At 56.2% G+C, this 19,642-nt stretch overlaps 1 protein-coding gene across 4 annotated transcripts in view; it reads right to left on the bottom strand.

Annotated features, from left to right (window-relative positions):
* ARHGEF10L (Rho guanine nucleotide exchange factor 10 like) overlaps positions 1–19,642 on the bottom strand; it is a 172,299-nt gene that overhangs the window by 39,557 nt on the left and 113,100 nt on the right. For all 4 annotated transcript variants that reach the window (XM_054009100.1, XM_054009097.1, XM_054009098.1 and 1 more), the window contains 4 exons: positions 17,659–17,780; positions 11,840–11,926; positions 10,899–11,131; positions 9,520–9,674 (listed from right to left, as the gene is read on the bottom strand). In XM_054009100.1, the coding sequence (XP_053865075.1) occupies positions 9,520–9,674; positions 10,899–11,131; positions 11,840–11,926; positions 17,659–17,780 (597 nt within the window). The remainder of the gene's footprint in view (positions 1–9,519; positions 9,675–10,898; positions 11,132–11,839; positions 11,927–17,658; positions 17,781–19,642) is intronic.

The raw sequence follows: 19,642 nt of genomic DNA, 5'->3' as shown, positions 1-19,642 counted from the left end.
ACCTCCCTCGGTAACCCATTCCAGTGCTTCACCACCCTCCTAGGGAAAAAGTTTTTCCTAATATCCAACCTGGACCTCCCCCACTGCAACTTGAGACCATTGCTTTCTGTATTTAATAAAATAACTTTAAATATTAATTAACCCAGAGTATGTATTAATACCTGGGGAGGGGGCAGGGCAAACAGCTGTGCCTCTCTCTCGATCAGCGTTATAGAGGGCACGCGGGGGTGCGAGGGGATCACAGATCACATGCACGGCAGCGCACATCTGCCCAGTTCGAAATGTGTCTGCAGCGGCAGCACCATGCGGCTCTTTGCCCCGGAGCTTTGAAATGCGATTTAAGAGACGGGCCTTGGCACACGGCTGCGCGGCGGCTTCCCTCCCGTGCCCTTCAGCACTTCCCCACGCTAGGCCCGGCCTGTCGTTCAGAGGAACTGAACTGCCTCGGCTCTTTCATCAGGGCATCCCGCGGCGCCAATTTCCCCACAAAAGGCGCGGCGGGACTGACCTTTCCCACCCCTAGTATTTTCAGAGCGGCAGCCCCTGCTGCAGGCTGACCCCTCTTGACACCTGCCCGACGTGAACCATGAAAGGATCCCTTTGCTGCCCGACTCCCGACCGCAGCGCGCGCGACTCTACAGACGGTTGAAAGAGCCGGAGGCGGCGGCATCTCTTCAGGGAAACGGGGACGTTCAGGAAGCTCTAATTAAAACGACGAGGTTACCGATTAAACCGGAGACTGGAGAAGAAAAGAGCCAGCACGCCGCCAACGGCGGGTGGGGCAGCGCGGGGAATCGGGGCAGATCAATCGCCTGCTGCCTTCGGGGGGTTCTCACTGTGGGGCCGAGCTGGGACAGAAACCCCTCCTGCGGCAGGGCACACAGCAGCCTCGAAGGTCAGGTCACCTAGTCTGATCTGTACATTGCAGGCCACAGAACCCTCCCCACCCCCTCTAACTGGTTCAAGAAGGAACTTTACCCAGCCCTCCCCCTCACCCCCCCCCATGGGTAGGTTATTCCTAGACTCCCAACTTCAAGGTGTCTTGCACCTTCCTTGCTTCTGGTGTTGGCCACCATCAGAGACAGGACCCTGGGCTAGACGGACCCATCTGACCCAGCCTGGCCATTCCTATGATCCATGAGTACGCTTTTCTCCTATGAGTCAGTGGGTCTATTTGAGGAAATGTGGGCAAGTCGCTTGAGCGCGGGGCAGTTTGTTCGGCGGAGTTTGGCGAGGTGTTTGGTTTTAAAGCCTCAAGCGCTCAGAAGCTCCCAGAAGGGGGTGGGCTATAGAAGGGATCCGGCCTTGGCTGCATCCCGAACACAGGAGCTGAGGCATCCACGGCAGAAGATCCTCCCACTTGAGGTAAAGGAGTAACTGTTGGCTGTGTCGATAGCAGGCTGCGACAGTTGCAGCGGGGTGGCCAGGAGGTAACAAGGTAACGCCAACCAAGCTAGTGTTAAACCCCACCCCCCCCCCCCCGTGTTACGTGTGTGTTTTGAACAGAATTTGACACTTCCAAGCTCCTGAGAGATCTGAACCGAAGCCGCCCTGCCCGAAGGACTGATGGGCCCTCCCAGCCCTAGACTTTGAGGAAGTTTGGGCAATTCAGCTCCACATCCAGTCTGGAAGAACCATTCCCTGCTCAATGCCCGTTGCTTCTCTGGACTCAAAGGGGAAGTGCTGCAAGTATGGGGAGGACACGCCGTGTTCTTCAGACAAAACAGAGGTTGGATCCCTGCTTTAAGCCCCAAGCGGAACTCAACCCGAAGCATGAAACCACAAACCAGCACCTCCACAGTGCTACGGCTGAGAGTCCAGGCGGGATGTTTCCAGCTCAGGTTCCTCAGCACCTTTGGGACATTTCCACCGGGTCATTTTTATTCACTAAATCTCTCCCCTGTTCACGCACACAATTCGCTGCTCTACAACTTGTCATTGACAATAATTCTCCGCCCACAGCTCAGTCAGGAGCATTGTCTCACACTCGACACTCTTAAAACTCTCACAGTCTCACCCAGGTCAGGTCGTATGGTTCATTCCCTGATCGGATACACTTCACTTCTAGTCAGGTTCCTCATGCAGTCCCGTCTGCAAAGGTTCACGGGTTTTAATGCTCGGAAGGAAGCACTGTCAGCGTCCAGCATTCATAGCCCAGGCCTGCACTGAATCTCATAGAAATGTAGGGTTGGAAGGTCCCTCCAGAGGCCAGCCCCCTGTGCTGAGGAAAGACCAAGAACCAAATAAACCTAGACCAGCCCTGACAGGCGTTTGTCCAACCTGTTCTTAAAAACTTCCCTTGGAAACCTATTCCAGAGCTTAACGATCCTTATAGTAAGAAAGCTTTTCCTGACATCTAACCTAAATCTCTCACTGCAGATGAAGCCCATTACTATTTGTCCCACCTTCAGTGGACACGGAGAACAATAAATCACCATCCTCTTTAGAACAGCCCTGAAGACTATCAAGTCCCCCCCGCCCCAGTCTTTTCTCAAGATAGCACAGGTCATAGAATTTCACCCCGTAATTCCTGCAGCGAAGGAAAATTTTTTCCTGCTATTGAAGTGACACTACAGAGCCGATTAATTTGCAGCTGAACTACAGAGCATCTTTTCGAAAGACATCCAATTTGGATTTAAAGCTTTACAGTGATGAATTCACCACCACCACTTGCTAAGCTGTTTCAATGGCTAATTGCCCTCACTTAAAAATTAGCATCTTATTCCCCAAATGATTTTTTTTTTTTAAACTGCCAACTATTGGATCTTGTCATGCCTTCATCTGCTACATGAAAGGGCTTCCTAACGGCAGATCTCTCTTCCCTGGTACCTGTAGTTTGTAATCAAGTCAACCCTTAGCCCTCTCTTTGATAAGATAATGATCTTAATCTATTTAAGTCTCTCCCTGCAAGGCCTGTTTTTCAAATCTCAGATGGGTTTTTGGAGCTCTCCGAGCCCTTCTGCAATATTCACTTAACATCGGCTGTTCCAGAAAATGTGCGATTTCATTTGAAGGAACAACAGACCAGTTACTTTTGGCCTAAGAATCTGCAAGAGAATTTATGGAAGTATTTCTTCTTGAATTATTTACCCAGCCCTCATCAGGTGCTTCACACCAAAAATCTCTGCAGAAGAACGCAAGATAAGGACTGAAAGCAGCCTGGTCAGCCACTTTGTGCATTTCCCGGGTTTGGGAGAACCAGAGCTGGCATAGATTGGCACAGCTCTACTGACTTCAGGGGCATTAAACCAATTTGTGCCAACTGGGGATCTGGCCCAGAGACCCCTGGGCTCTGAGGAGCAGCCCTAGAAGAAACGACAAATAATTTTTTAGGACGGAAAAGCTTGAGATGCGAGCATCTCACCAAGCCAGAGGGAGGGAGGGTAAACCGATGCTTTGCTAATTTCTGCCCTTCTGGTCAAGGAGAAGGAATGGGGGAAAATGGAACAGAAAGAAACTTAGTAGCTTCCTGAAGCCGGTCTCAGCAACGCCTCTGCCCCAGAAGCGGCGGCACAGAAAACGACCGCGGCATGTGTGGAGTAACAGCGCGGTGACGTATTGTCACAAACATGACATCACATGGTTCCCATACGGCCCACATAGGAGGCACTGAGGGGGACACACCAGCTGGGAGAGGAAGAGATCCCCTAACGCTCACCGGCCACTATCAACGAGAGCATTGGGGTGCCCGGGCCGAGGGGAGAGCCATTCTGCGGACACTCAACCCAGACTAGCTCTTACCTCCCTCATCCCTGATTTCTCTGGCTTTCCAGGCAGCCTTATTGGTCTCACTAGGACCCCATGCCCCTGACATGTGCCACCAGCACCACTGGCAAAGGCAAAGCCCCTTTAGCTCAACTGGAAAAGGGACATTCCCCACGATGCTGCACTCCACCATTGGGAGCCCACGCCCAGCGCCACCGCATGAGACTTCCAAAATCCGAGGGCTGAGAGATAACCAGAGCCCTTGATGACGCCCATGGGCTGCTCTTCTGAGCCCAGGTCCTTAGCAGAGCTCCTCTGAACAGACGAGGGATCGAGGACTCTGTCGGTTCATGCTGCATGTACACCGGCGTCCTGGATTGCATGCCCGCCTTTGGCCAGTGGCCGGGTCCCGAAGCCTTGGGAAGGCTGGACTGCCAAGCTCCATGTTAAAGCCAGAGGACAGGGATCAGCAGAGACCCACCATCTGGGATCATACTGCAGCTCAGGAACTAGCCGCCCTCTCTGTAACTACAAGGTTAGTGCAGCCACGTTCCCTCACATGCTCCTTTCTCCACGGCCCCGCTGCTTTAATCTCTGTCCCGGGAGCTGGTGGATTCAGACCCTATGCTGTGCTACACGTTCCCTGCCTTCCTCTCCAACGCCCACCCAAGCCAGAGCCCAAGCACGGCTCTACCCACAGACTGGGGCGCTGCTCCAGTGTGATCCGGACCCCTTTTAGGGGATACAGCGGCTTTGTTCAGCTCGTGGAGGGGCAGAGGGACCCAGGCACATTACGAATGTCTCTGCATAGACTTGCATGTTCATTCAGGCTCTTTCCTGCCCTCTAATGGTAACACAGGGGTATTCCCTAACCCGGCAAATACGGGTCTCGCAGGAGTAGGAGCGGGGAGCTCCACACAGCATCCTCCCCCATGCCTCCCATAACGCCTTTGGGCTTCTCAGCCCCCTGCCAGTCCTACGCGCCAAACTGCAATCGAGATCCAGCGCCTTCCCTCCAGCGAGAGTCACACTAGGTCTTCTTGATCACACGTGAAAGCCAGACATAGGACAGAAAGCAGCTGCCCCACCCCCCACACTCTCTAATCTTCAGAGGCTCCAGATGCAGCCTGAACGCTGGCATAAGGCAACACACACAGCCGTCATTGCCTCATGGAAAGCCTTGGTAACCGCGTCCACGGCAAGGTCAGAGTTCCTCGTGGGCCATCACCTCTAGAGGCACCCTCCTGGTGGCCCCGCCAGCCCCAGGCGTATGTAGTGACCCCCGCTGTGAGTTGGCGGTGGTGGGAGAACATCCGGCATTCAGCCCCAAACCACAGACTTCTACACTGGAGCTACAGGAGTAGCTCCGTCCTCTAACAGCAGCAGTAAACGGTTCTCCTCCAAGTGGGCCTGCCCCTATAGGGGGAATAGGATGCTTCACCGGCACATAGACACAGCTCTGCTTCATTCCCACTGCCCAACCTTCTCTCGGTGCCTGGGTCCTACACTGGGAGTGGGAGGGAGGGGTCAGAAATCCCAGAAGTCAGGAGCTGGAAATCCCAGCAGGAATGAAGTCTCGCTGGGCTTACCCGCCCGACACCCGGCTCACCTCTGCTGAGAGGCAGGGGCAACTGAGTGGATCCGACTTTAACAGCATCCCAGAGAAAAGCAGCGCATGAATAATTGTGGCTCAGATTAACCGGAAGAGCCGCAGCGGGGGCCTTTCGAATCCCTCGCTCTCTCTCTCCTTACGGCCTCTCTTTGGCTGAGAAAGCAGGCAGAGCGCTGGGTGAAAGGGGGCACCCGGCGACGGAGCAGGGCAGAGACTGCACCCTTGTGGTGAAGATGGCGCATCTCCCCAGACATCACAACCACTCACTTTCCATCCACGCCACGCCTTGCAGTCAGGACCCTCAGGATTCCCACGGACACGGGATTCTTCCTCTTGTGCCAAGGAGAAATCCCCTTCCACGTGGGGTGAACCAAGATGCGCTTATGACTGCTGTCTGCGCACCACAGCCGTGGCACCAGGACATCCAAGCTCTCTGCACTCCAGCAACCAGAGCGCCCTGCCTAGCAGCCATGGCATAGACAGATGCCCCAGGGGGCTCCTGGAGACTGGAATCCGGGATCCTCACCTAGCAACAAGACAAGGCCGGGCTTGCCTCTGGAAGTGGGGCCCACGTGAAGCGATGCACAGCAGCTCCACACCGGCTGTTGGCTGTACAATGGCTGAGGGCAATGTCTGAATCCAGCTGCCAGCCAGGGGGCTAAACACCACCCCCATCTTGATGCATCAAGCACCTTCATCTCTGGCTGCAGGACTAGTCGAGGACCTCACAGGACCAGGCCCCACTGCTGGCTTAACAGGATGGGAACCACCCACCTCCGGAGGGACCTAATGGCACCGCATTGGTAGCTGGGCAGTTTATATGGCTGGGCCGGGACAATGGGACCGAGACCTCGAGTTGCCACCTTGCAGATCCTTCCCGGACACGGGAGACCTGGTGACAGACCCTGGGTAGGGCCGACTGACCTTGGCCCGCCGTCACTGCGCTTTTCACAGACACTGATTTGTCCCACCAAGATTCCCCATGGCTTCAGCAGAACATTAAAGAGCAGCGGGAGCCAGAGAGCTGAATCGGTCACGAACGACACTGCGGGGGCTCGTTTGCTATTCCTGAAAGGCTTCCAGAGGGAATCTGCTCCCTTTATAAAGGCAAAGAGAGGATTTTGCAAACCACCAGCCCCGAGAGCTCCAGGCGCATTCCAGAAAACAGCCAGCCTGTAAAGATCCTGCGCCTCGGAGAGAAAGGAACCCCGGCCCCCTCCCCGGAACCCCAGCGCCTGGCCTCTGTGCGGGCTACCGCCCCGACACTAGCAACGGGTGCAAGCAGAACTGATGCCCAAAACACGAGTAGACAGGCCCAAGCCGCCTTCCGAAGCCAGGCTGAGCAGCTGTGCACCAGAACTGCAGAGATCTTCACTGGAACCCCTGCAAAGACAGTGCCACACACTCCCTGCGGGTGCCATACCAATGAAACCAGCCAAGAAAGTCATTCCTGTCCCGCCCAGCCCCTCTCCACCCGCCTTCAGCTATGAAGGGTAACCCCTTGCACTAGAAACAGAAGTGAAGGGGGCAGAACGTGGCAGGTCATTAAAGCCGGGCGAGTCCCAGGGAGCCGGATCCCCAAAAGAAGCGAAGCCCAGCAGCAGGGGAGAGGCTGGGAGAAGGTGGAGATGTCTCAGAGCGGAGGAGAGGAGCGATACGCAGAGCCGGAGCGGAGAGCTGTTCCCGCTCCGTGCAGTGCAGGGAGCAGGGTTCCCTACCGTATTTAGCCAACGGAGCGAGAGCTCCGTGAACCCTGCAGATATGTGCACGTATTCACATTCCCGCACACTAGGGTTACCATATTTAAAAAAAGGGACACTCCACGGGGCCCCGCCCCTGCCCCAACTCCGCCCCTTCCCCACCCAGCCCCGCCCCTTCCCCAGAGTCCCCGCCCCAACTCCGCCCCCTTCCCTGAGCACCCTGCATTCCCCCTCCTCCCTCCCATCCACGCAAAACAGCTGCCCGAGCGCTACCGGCTTCACGGTTTGCCAGGCAGCCCCCAGACCTCCAGAACCTGCGCCCCTGGCCAGGCGCTTCCCCTCCCGGGCTCCGGCTGCGCTGCGGAAGCGCCCGGCCAGGGGCACAGGGTCTGGAGGTCTGGGGGCTGCCCGGCAAACCATGAAGCCGGTAGCGCTCGGGCAGCTCGGCTCTTCAGCTACACAGAGCTGAGGTGTCTGGGGGGAGCAGCAGCAGCCGCTGCCACGGGGGAATCCGCCTGCGGCTCGCAGCCTGCCGGAGCCGCTCTAAGGTAAGCAGGGGACTAGTATTTTCCCGGACATGTTCAGCTTTTTGGCAATTCCCCCCAGACGGAGATTTGAGGACCAAAAAGCTGGACATGTCTGGGAAAATCCGGACGTACGGTAACCCTACCACACACCCCTGCCTGCCTGGGAGATGGCTTCCTTTCGCCTCTCCCCCTTAAATTAAAACCTATAAATGCCTTATCAAAAACTCATTTAAAAAAACCCAACACACTGCCAAGGGGCGTCAGCGTTCTGCGCACGCCCCCGTGTAGAACTCTGAACGGGCCACGATGACACAGCCATGCCAGCTGCTCAATGCAGCACCAGGAGAGGGAGCAAAGCAGAGACCTCTGGACCGCAGGAGTGGGCGTTCACCACCCCACGCCATTACAAACAACACCTGGCATCCAACCCAGAGGGGGAAACCAACCCTAGCCCAAAACTCTGCACAACCCCCCTTCAGACATCTTCCCCTACGCCTGATCCACCGAGGCTACGAGTCTGTTGCTGATACCAGCACGGGTGCTTAGTCCTTTAGCTCAAGGTGCAGGGGTGCACGCTCTGGGGTTTGAAAGTCCCAGGTTCAAGCCCTGACGGTGACTAAGATGATGGTTAGCACGTATGAACCACTTTAGCCCTATTTTGAGAACCTTGAACGGCGTTTATGGCTTTGCCCTGGCCCTCAGTAGCCATGTACATCATCAGTCTCAGTCCTTGGTTGGACTCGATTTATTCGGGTAAATGGACATTCCTGGAAAAGGGAGAAATTGGCCACGAAAAAAAAGTGATCCTGACAGATGTGTCACTTTGGCAAACACTTGTCTAGCTTGGCAGGCCAAGAAAGGCTCATTGGATTGAATGGCTCCAAACAAACGTCCGTTGTCCAACTAGAAGTTAGAGCAAGGGAGTTTAAAAGCCATTTGGAGACAGCCAGGGTCTTCTGTGCCAGAGAGAAGTGACAGCCCATCAATAGGAAATTAGTCTATAATTCTCAAATAGGAGTTTATTTCTGCAGCTGTTACGAATCCTGAATTCCAGCAATTGCATTCTGAACAGCCAATTAGCATCTCTCTCTAAAGCTGTATATTTGCAATAGCAGGAAAGAAAGTTTTAAAAACTACTTGGCAATAAACTTGGACCAACTTTTCCTACGGGGTCCAGGGACGGTTCGGACAAGCCTGTCCCTCCGTTGGGTCAGTTAAGATTTGTCCTGCTTGTGACGACCTCCTGAGACACTTAGGGCAATCCAATCCCAACTGGACCATGCATGCAGGCCCCAATTACTGTGTCTGAATAGCCAATAACTGACTGAAAACTGCAGGCCGGTAAATCCAATCAGCGCCCTGGATATCTCACTAACTATTGTTGTATATGGGACCCTTTAATATCACATCATCTCTCTTTGGCACGTCTATGGCCTTCAGTACTGCAGGAGCCGAGTGCCTCACAATCTGAGACGTATTTATCTTTACAATCCCCCTGGGAGGCAGGGCAATGCTGTTATTCCCGTTTTAGAGATGGGGGGAAATAATGCACGGAGAGGTTACGTGACTTGGCCAAGGTCACAGAGGAAGTCAGTGGCACAGCAAGGAATTGAATGCAGGGCTCCCACACCCTAGGGGCTAACCTACGCCACTCACTCAATCTTCCCTTCTGAACACGCCGCGTTACTCTGCAGGCCACTGGCCAGAGTCTGGGCACGGCAGCTGGTAGGAAGATCCAATTCCGCCCCTCCCAGCTACGCTGGGCATGTCACACCCGTGCTCCAGGCACGGATTTGTGGGCGATGTTCCAATGCACCAGCAGCAAAGGGTTAACTAGGGGCCCCACCGCAGCCAGGGCAAAGGCGAGACGAAGGTTCTGGCCCCGCAGCTGGGAGACCAGCCTCATTCCAGATCCCTGGGGAGGGCACGTCAAAAGCAAAGCGCCTGCCTCCCCGGGCGCCACTCCCACACTCACCGTTGTTTCTGGCGTAAGCAGCTAGAGTGCCGTTCTGCAGTCCGGCAAACAGGTACTCGGGGCTATGCTTCAGGCAGAGGACAGGCTGCCGCCCCGGGCTTCGGCAGGTCAGCAAGCACTGAGTCCCCGTGTCGACGCTGCCGTACACCAGGATGCTGAAGAGAGGGGGAAGGAGTGGGAAAGCCCAGAGTAACCATGGTGAGCACCTGTACGAAGTCCAGTCCTGCCGGCCACCGACAGCACCGGGAGTCCCCCGCGCAGAGCCGTTAGCGGGAGCAGATCCAGCCGATCCATCTTGCATGCAGCAGGTTCTGAACATGCCACCCCAGGCTGATTTCTCATGTTTCTGCTCCCCCCATTTGCTCCCGGACCGAGGAAGGTACGGCCCAGCTCTGCCATGCATACGATTTAAGCCAGAACATGCATTCCCTCCGGGATGGAGATATCCCAGCCAGGGAGGAAGCTATGGCTCCCGCAGCTCTGTCTGAACGGGGAGTTCTGGGACTGAAGACGTGCCTGGCTGGTGTCTGCAATGCCAAACGCAGGGCTCCACCCTAGGGACAAGTGGGTTCGACCAGGTTAGGGTCGCCGGGTGGCAGTTGCCCGTAGTAATGGAGCTAAGTGACAGCAGTGGGGTAAATCCACACACCCACCCACACACCCACACACGCGATTTACACAGAGAGCCAAAGCTAAGCCTGGGGAAATCATGGGTGCCCAGAGCTTGGTCTTTGCAGGGTCCTGGCTGGTGGGAGACGTCCTGCTGCCGCCAACGCCCAGAGCTCACAACAGCTGGCTCCTAAAGGAGACTATTTTTACCTGCATGGGCAGAGGAGTCTGAATGCCTCTGGCATCAAGCGGAGACAAGACCACGAGGTGCAGGGAGGGCTATGGGGGACAGATGGGGGTGGGGTGGGGGGTGGGATCTACCTGATCTGATTTGCAGATCCTGTCCCGGGCCTGGCCTCTGCCTTCCACTGTCCAGGCTGGAGGAGGCAGGAAGAATTTGGAGAGGAGCAGCCTTAAAAATCGGTGACCCCTTCCAGGAAGGGTGGAGAAGCTCAACGCCCAGCCCTGCCCATTGCTCTAGGAGTGGAGGCGGGTGAGGGGGACGTAAGACTTGAGATTTGCGGGGGGAGACGCTGGCTGTCCTCAGAATACGACTGGGGTGCAGAGGAGGAGGAAAGCCAAAGACTGAGAACAACGGAAGGGCTAGCCAGCTGGACAGCCGACGGCACTGCTAGAGTGTAGCGCTAGTGTTCGCAGGCCGTTGGCGCTCGATACGCAGCATGGCTACGGGGCGGTCGCCATGGCTGTGCTGGGGGACACCTGCCTCCACGGAGGAGGCTGCAAGGCCGAGCCCCCGGCCCAAACCTCACCTGCCATCCTGCAGTCCCAGGCAGATGGTGGGATGCGGCGCGGAGGGCTGGTCAGCTGCCGATCTCGAATCTTCCGCTTTCCCCTGCTCTTGCTCCTCCTTGCTCTTCTCGGGAATGTATTCCATGCAGAGCACCTGGGAGGCCACCGGGAAGGACTTCACCGTGCGGGGCACCGTGCGGTTGAGCGAGAAGATCTCCACCTGGCCCCCTGCGCCTTCCTGGCCTCCTCCAATCTGTGGGGATGCAGGAAACCACCCAGAGGGGCTTTTAACTTCTGCCCCTGCAGGCTGGAATATTCCCCCCACCCCCGACACCTTCATCACCACTGCAAACAACAGGGTGCCCCATTTTCTCCCCCGGCTTTGCCATAGGGTGGAGACTGGGATGACCAGCTGCTTGGACCACGCCCATGGGGTCAGGCTGATCGGAACGGCCCCTCCTGGTCTGCAAGCTCTAGGAAGTGCACAGGATCTCCTCAAAGGAGCATCGGCGGGTGGAGCAGGGGGGCCTGTACCCCATGCCGCAGACACACTAGGCAGCACCCAGGGGGTTAATTACTGCAATTACTTTGGGCAGTTTACGCACGGCCCTGCTTGAACATCTGATTTCCATGCAAGGAACCAAAACCCCAGGCCCAGGCATAACTGGGGCTGTGGCATTTCACTGCCCGCCCCCTTGCTGCCAATCCCCCTCCCATCTGACACTGGCCAACGGTGCCAATCGCCTGCTAGCCTGGATTGACCAGGAAAACGACCTTGGCGGAATCCCTTACAAAGCAGCTCTCCTCTTCGCTCTCCTGCCCATCACCTGGGTATCTGAGCACCTCAAGCCTGAGCTAATTTGGGCTCTCGAGGGCGAGCCCCGACTGGGATTAGCGGGAGGCTCTCGCCTTCGACTCTCAGGAACTGTTCCCCACGCAGGCCGGCTCAGCTCGTACTCACCCACAGGTACCCCTGCGGGAGGGAGGTGCTCACGGCAGAGAAGCCCAGCAGCGAGGACTGGACAGGATTGTGCACCACGGCTCCAAGCTGGAAGAGAGACGGGGACATCATGCCATCAATCAAGGCCTGGACAGCGCTTTGCTGGGAAGCATCATACGAGCATGAAGGTAAACGCAAGAGCCAAAACGCTCTCCCCGCCCTGACCCCCTCCACCGCCCGTCTGCACCCCAACGTATGAGGTGTGGAATTCGATCACATGCTCCCCAAACCACAGCGGCGCGGCTGCACAATTACGAGCCGTCAAGGTAGAGAAGATGGCCCTCTGCCCTGCGATCCGCCAGCAACCCCACTCCCCCAGCCCCCCGGCAGAGCCAGCTATGGTTTGCACACAAGCCTGGACATTTCACTGGCCCGCAGAGACAAACGTTCAATTCTTCTCCTCCTGCTCTGGCCACGGGGGATTTTGAAGAGCCATTTTTAGAGACACTGTTTTGAAGTCCGGTTTTCCATAGCCAGCTTCTCGACAGGAGCATGGGATATTTACAGAGCTCTCAATTGAACAGAAGCTGTAGTGGCGAGGTGGAAGGGAGAAGAAGAACAGCCACTGTCCGGCACATAGCCCTCAGGCAAGATCTCAAAACCTGCCTCGGATCTTAGCAACCCCGCTTCCGTTTGGAATCGGATGCCACCGCGTGATCAGATCACCACCTTTTGGAAAGGAGTGCAGGTAGGTAGCCTTATTAACAGATGGGGCAACAGAATCACAGACAGGCCCAGGGCTAAGCGACTCGGGATCACAGGTCAGGATCAATCACGGGGGCTTTTTTTACGTCTCGCCCAAAGCGATCTGCTCAAGGTCACGCAGCGAGCTCGTGGCCAAGCCAGGAATGGAGCCAGGCGTCCTGTCTGAAGGTTCCATTATGGAACCAAATGACCATCCTACAGTTACAGCCGAGGTCTGGAGCTCTTCCAAACCACAGATCAATACCTTGGGCGGGTGGGGTGGGGAACGCAGGTAGATCAGCCTCAGAGGCAGAGTTTCAGATGAACTCTTGTGGCACAAACCAGACAAGTTTTGTTTGGCTCCCAGTTCCCTGCTCTGACCACTAGACTATTTTGCCTTTGCAAAACCCACAATCGTTCTCGGAGCGAGTGGGGAGCTATAGACCCAAATTCTCTTTTACATCTTGATTCCCTCCGCAACCATCAGAGCAAACTGACTCCACTGACTAAGACAAACGTGGGACTTTGCCTGCTTTCTCTGCGCCCCCGTCAGCCTGGGATCGATATGCACGCATGTAGACAGACAGATGCATCTTTACTCCCTCTTAACCTCTCAGAGCGAGGCCCAGAACTGCTAATATGCAAGTCAGGACAAAGCACCAGCTCGCTCTCCCATAGCTGTGCTAACGCTACAGCTCTAAGGGCAGCAAACCTTTGTTTTTGGCAGCAAAACGCAGTAGATGAGACACACAGAGGGCACACTCAAGGGAGGGTTTAGACATGCCTGACCCTAGACATGCTGCTATTTGGGCAATGTCAAAGCATCCATCGCCTGCAGGGATCAATTCCCCCAGTGCCTGGAGGCAGCTGCAGACAGGGACTGGTGCATAGGGGCCCCCCCACAATAGATAGCCCAGCAAGGGCAGGATCTGGCAGCACCACAGAGCCTGCAAGGATGGTGGAGACCAGCCCAACCCAAAGCGTTGGTGGTGGCGGCTGGCGAGGGATGCGGTTGAGGGAGTTGCTGACGGGGTGCATCTCCACAGGAGCCCAGCACACAGCAAACCCTCGGAGGGGTCACATGCTTTTTGCCCTTGGCTTCAATATCCCCCCCCATCCTCAAACAACAACATGTCCCTTTGGCATCTTCCACTGCGGAGAAGCCCAGCAAGCGTTTGGGCATTGCCAGCTGGGAGTCGCTCCATTTCCTCCTGTAGCCCCCCAGGGGAGCGAGTGGGTACACCCCCCCCTCCCCGGACACATGGGCAGGGATGAAATCCCTCCCTTCCCAGAGTGGAACCGTGGGGCATGGAGGCAAGATTTGCCCCATAGCTGGCCCATCCCATGACACTGAACTGCACCTCCCCGTCCTCCTGCTTGCTGTTCCCAGTGAGCACATGGACAAATTTGGGCAGCCCTCACGACACGGCTCCCGTCACTAGGCCAGGGCTCACGTATTGCAGGGCTTCCACAAAGGGCCCAAGAACTGGACACGGACACCCTGCAGCTGGACAGGTAAAGGGGGCGGGAGGCCCACAACAGAGTGCTCCGGCCAGCGCATCAGAGACTGATGGATGCTCTTGGCAAAGCCGGCCACTTGGGCTCTTGCTCAGAGCTCCAGGGCAGTAACTGCTCTTTAGGGTTGCCAATTTTGGTTGGACGTATTCCTGGAGGTTTCATCACACGACCATCCTTCAATCCTGGAGGTTGGCAACCCTGCTGCTCTTCCAGGGCACACGGATGAGGGCACCTCACCCCATCGCCCATGACTACAGCCTTTGCCGATGGCATTTAGCCCTTTAATGAGCGCCCCGGTTAGCCTCTCATGGGGGCTTTTCTAGCCTTGTCTTAATTGATTGACGTTATTTATTCACCAGGACGCAGCCCATCTGCTAGGAACGGGCTGGAGAAGTCGCTCTCGTAGATGGAGCGGGGAGGGGGCTGTGCGGAGCTGCCTGGATCAGGTGACAGACGGGGATGCAAGGAGCTCGTGCAGCGAGGCCAGGAGAGTGAGGGATGGGAGGGAATGGGAAGGGTGGAGAAGTCAAGGCCTTTGCTGACGATCAAATTCCTCAGTACAGGGAGGCACGCAGAGCCCGGGCACAGATCCACTGGGATCGGCACCGGTCCAGCACGGGAACCCTTGCAGGAAGTTTGCTGCAGCGCAAGCAACGCTGGGTCACATGCTTTTTGCCCTTGGCATCAATATCCCCCCCATCCTCAAACGACAACATATCCCTTTGGCATCTTCCACTGCGGAGAAGCCCAGCAAGCGTTTGGGCACTGCCAGCTGGGAGCCGCTCCATTTCCTCCTGTAGCCCCCCCAGGGGAGCGAGTGGGTACAGAGACACCCCCCCCCCCCCCCCCCGGACACATCCTCTCCGCCTCCACATTCCAAGCACATCCACAGAGCGGGGGACTTGTCTCGGCACCAGCACGCACAGGGCCAGGCAAAGCCCAGCCTGGATTCTTTCCCAGAAGGGACCGAGGCCACCTCCCTGTTGGCACTGACTACGATCCGCTTCGCGAAGGAGCTGGAGCAGTGATGATTCGCCGCTGGTAGAGCAAGGTGGAGGGGGGAGAACCGGTAGCGGGGGGGGGGGCTTGGCCTGAATTTGACGAGGGATCTGGAATGTTTAACGCTCCGCGGAAAGAGATTGGAAGGTCCCCCAGCGAGATTCGGGTAAGCGTTTGAAGTCAGAGGACACCCCGAAAGCAACGCAGACTCCCCGGGGACAGCAGGGAAGGATGTTACCACGGCAAAGGAACTTTGTAGATTAAAGACAGAAGAAGAAGGAGCGTTGTCCTCTTCCAGCTGGTGCCCTTGTTAGCATTTTAAAAAAACAGCTGCACAGAGCAGAATCTATGGCAGGGCCGATAAGAAAGCACCGCGCCTGCGAAACACACACAGCCCTGCTCCCCCCTGGAGAGAGACAACCCGCCATTTGGTCTAATTAGCCGGCACGGCAGCGAGGGCTCCAGAAGGAATGTGTTCCAGGCTCCCGCCGGAGCCGGCTGCGGGACGGGGAAGGGAGCCGGCGGCTCGACAACATCACATCTGTTACTGTCGGTAATTGGATGAAACCCCTCAGCTCTGGGGAACCCTAATTCATCCCGCCAATGGAGCGGTGATTGGGTTACTTCTGTCACGAATGGCAACAGGGAAGCTGGGGTGGGAGGAGAGAGGCTGGGGGGCTGGTACTGGCCAAGCCTCTTGAAACAGAAGCAAGAGGAGACAGGCGGGTGCCTGAAGCCATGCTTAGCTAACACCCGTTAGCCATGACGCACCAGAGACAGCACTGTCCAGACAGAACTCCTGGGTTCCATTCTTGGCATTGCCACAGAGACGCCGTGCCTCAGTTTCCCCATGAGGATGTGACTCACCTATCTCAGAGGGCTACTGGGAGGGTTAATTGGCTGCCATCCCCCTAAGCCACCAGCCTCCCATGCCCTCTCCATAGCACGTGCCTGTGTCGCTGCACTGAACCTGCAGGGGGCTTGGAAGAGTCCACCCCTCCCAGTCTCCCCAGGACCTTGCCTGATTCACACCCTATATCCGACGCTCCAAGCGACCGACTCCTGCAGGTGCTCCAGGGCTGGGGAAAAAAAGCACCCACTGGCAGCCCGGCAGGTCAGCACCTCCCCCTGCCCCTAAGCACCTCCCGGCTGCCCTGCAGCAGTTCAACTCCAGGAGCAAGGCAGGCGGATCAGGACCACCACATGGGCGTTTTGAGCGGCTGTTTGAGCAGATCAGCAGGGTTTTGCAGCCAACCTTCAAGCCCTCCCACCCCACACAGCAGTCAGGTGAGAAGCAGAGACGGGGTGTTGTAAAGAGCGCGGCAAGGCAGCCAAGACCAAACCGGTTTTGTCGTCGGGAAAGCAGCATGCTGCAAGGAAAGGCCGGCCGGTAGATCCCACCCTGAGCTCCCAGGACTGCCCCGGAAGAAAGCAGGTCACTAAGTAAGAGCTGGGGTGGTGATTCAGCCGGTCTTTAATCCCTGCACTGGTTTCTGTGCACAAGAAGTACCGGGAGCTTTCGAGTGGTTTTCACTGGCTTGTTTCTCGAAACGCTGCATCCACCCACTTAACGTGGGTCGTTTGTAGCACCCCGCTACGGTATCCCCATGGATAGGCAAATGTGGCTGCCTGTTATCTTGGTTGTGCTGAAAGGCCCCAACTGAGATGAGGGGCCCATGGCGCTAGGTGCTGTCCATCCATCTACGGATGGACTGTCCCTGCCCCGAGGAGATCACAGTGGGAAAAGCCCAGACCGAGGGAGCAGAAATGACGGGCTGGTATCCCCACGCTGGGAACGGAGCAGAGAGAGATTAAGTCTCTTGCCCAAAGTCATTCATTGAGTTAGTGGCAGAGCCAGGATCTCTGATGGCCAGTCCAGTGCCATACCTGCAGAGGGACTGTCGCTGTCCATGCGTTCCTAACTTGGGAGGTCGCCAGGCTCGTATCACACTGTGCCAAGGTTGTACCATTTACTTAGACTGCCAGCTCACCGGGGCAGCGACTAGCTTTTGGTTTTGTGTTCATACAGCACGGTGGGGGTCTGGGTCCACGACTGGGGCTCTTAGGTACTTCTGCACTATAAGCCAACCACCGCCCGTGGTCTGAGCAAGCTGACCACAATACCTAGGGCAGGCTTACCTGTGACAGGTGAGCCAGCATCAACCCAGCGCCTAGAATTTCCACTGGCCTGCAGTCCAGTTCCAGAGACTCCCCTTACTTCCCTGAGCCACCATCCTCTCTTTTGCTAGCATCTAGCCACAAAAACCACACAAGGACTCACCCCGATTCTACCACCGGGGACCAGTCCCACAGTAGAGGCGTCCAGTCCTCCAAGACCAAGAAACCCTCCTTCACCGTCTCCCAAAGTGACATGAAACCCCCAGTCTCCTACTTAGTAGCACTGACCGGGGCACCGGTCCCCATGGCCCTTACAAGCAGCAAAGAGAGGCACCAGAAAGACGGAGCCGGGGCAATGCATTAACATGGGGCAGTCTAACAGCCCACCTCACATCTGCTTTCCTCGGCATCCAAACAGCCTGAGGAACAGGAGAAGAGAAAGGGTGATGCTGGGTTCTTACCTGCAGGTCGAGGGCATTGGAGGAGAAGGCAGGTACGTGGCACGCCAGGATGGGACACCAGAAGGGAGCTTTGCTTTTCTTGTCTTCGTCAGGACACAGCCATCCAGGTTGGTTCTCCTCCCCTGTGGCAAGCGGAGCAGGCAGGGGAAGTTAACAGCTTTGTAGGTCTTCATATAGACCGTTCCCTCCCACCCAGCGCTCCCCGAATGCCTCCAAACATGCAGAGCCAAGGGGATCAGAGCCCCAGCTGTCTGTAAGCGCTAGAAGGGGTCTTTGCCCATTGCACCAAGAAAAAAAAAAAAAAAAAAAGGTTTCAAGCCCTGCTTCTTCGAGAAACAATGTCCCCATTCGGCAAAGAATTAGAAACGGGCCCCAACCCACACCACTGGGAGCTGGGTTTTAAAGTGCTCCCTGCCCTCCAGTTCGGGGCGTGCTGATCCCACTGACGTCGTTACATGGCCTCCAGCACTACCGCACGAGAACACCTCGCAAAGCAATGTATTTATCCCTACAGTGCCCTGGGCTAGCAGCAGCCCGATTTCACAGACGTGGAACGAAGGCTCAGCTGTTGGAGTGACATGCCCGAGTAGATGATCTGGGACGAGAACCCAGATCTCCTAAGTCCCAGTCCAGTGATTAACCAATAGTGCAGCCCATTTACGGACAGGAGCAGAGATCAGCAGCTGTGATATTACCATCAGTATCCAACTTTCAAGGGTGCTGGCCCAGGATCATTTATAGCCGAGGACACACTAGAAGCCATGAGCTAACATCACACGTTCCTCACGACATGGCTTCTCTACTTTTATTTCCTACTTTTCTCCAAGCAGCCTCTTCCGTCCCATCCCTGCTATTGTTTTAACAGTGAGCCAGGGTTGGGACAGATCATATTTGCAAGATCATCAGACGTGGCTCAGAAGTAGCCTGGGGAACACAGGGCTCCAGGGAGAGTCTCACCCTTGAGTCCAGCAGCTCCTTGCATGGTGACCGCGCACTTCATGTATCTTATTTAGTCGTTTTCTAGACAGCCATTCCCAAGTACGTGCCTTGCCCAGATGCCCTGGCCTGGAACACTGGTTTGCCCAGCCAACCATAGGTAGCAGCTGCACCCACGCACCCCGAACCCCTATGCACCTTAGGGGGGAAGCTGCCCTAATTGCTGCAGGAGACTAGTCTCTGATGGACAAGACAGAGGAACTTCTACAACTAGAGAAACTTCTGCCAGCAACGCTCCTCCTCCAACACAAGGAGGAAAGTCAACAGCTCCTCAGCTGACCCAACAAGCTAACAGGAGCTGTTCAGATGAAACAAGCCCAGGACGTTCTCTGAAGAACAGATCCTTCCAGCCATCCTATCGCTCCCAGAATGGATCCTTCCCTTTCCACCTCCGGCCAGAAGATCAGGCACCTTCATCTCACCTTTAATGCACAGGGGATGGAGGGTTGGGGGAGTTTGACCCTCTTGCCCACTCCAGCTCTAAGCCTTGTTAAGTTATTTAGCATAACTCCGCCCCTCCACTTCTTTGCGCTACCACCCTGTGAATCAGGCACAGCCTCCTTTATAACAGGACCAGACGGAACACAGCGGGCACAAGACGTTGCTTGGGATCTCCGCAAGGCATAGCGAGAGGTCTCTGGCCCCACTGGCCCCAATATTCTCTCTTGCGCACGGCTGACCCCAGTACAACTCCGTTCAAATTGGCAGAGATATTCCCGACTGACACCCATGAAAGGGTGTGAGCCAAACACAAGAATGAAACAGGCCCCTATCAGCCCCCAGCTCTTGCCATCAGACTAAGCCTTCTGCACTCCTTCCCCAGCGCTTGGTTCATAGTCGCTCTCTGCTCAGACACCCCCCTTCCCGGAGACAGCTTCTGGACCTCGGGATCAGGCTACATGGAACATGTATGCAAAAGCCTCCCTTGGACCTGGATCCGTCCCAGCAGCCAAAGCTCCTGGTTTAGGAGCAGCTGTCAGTGTAGCTT

Source organism: Malaclemys terrapin, chromosome 19 (genome assembly GCF_027887155.1).
Source record: "Malaclemys terrapin pileata isolate rMalTer1 chromosome 19, rMalTer1.hap1, whole genome shotgun sequence".
NCBI lineage: Eukaryota > Metazoa > Chordata > Testudines > Emydidae > Malaclemys > Malaclemys terrapin.
This window is presented reverse-complemented; position numbering and strand designations above follow the sequence as displayed.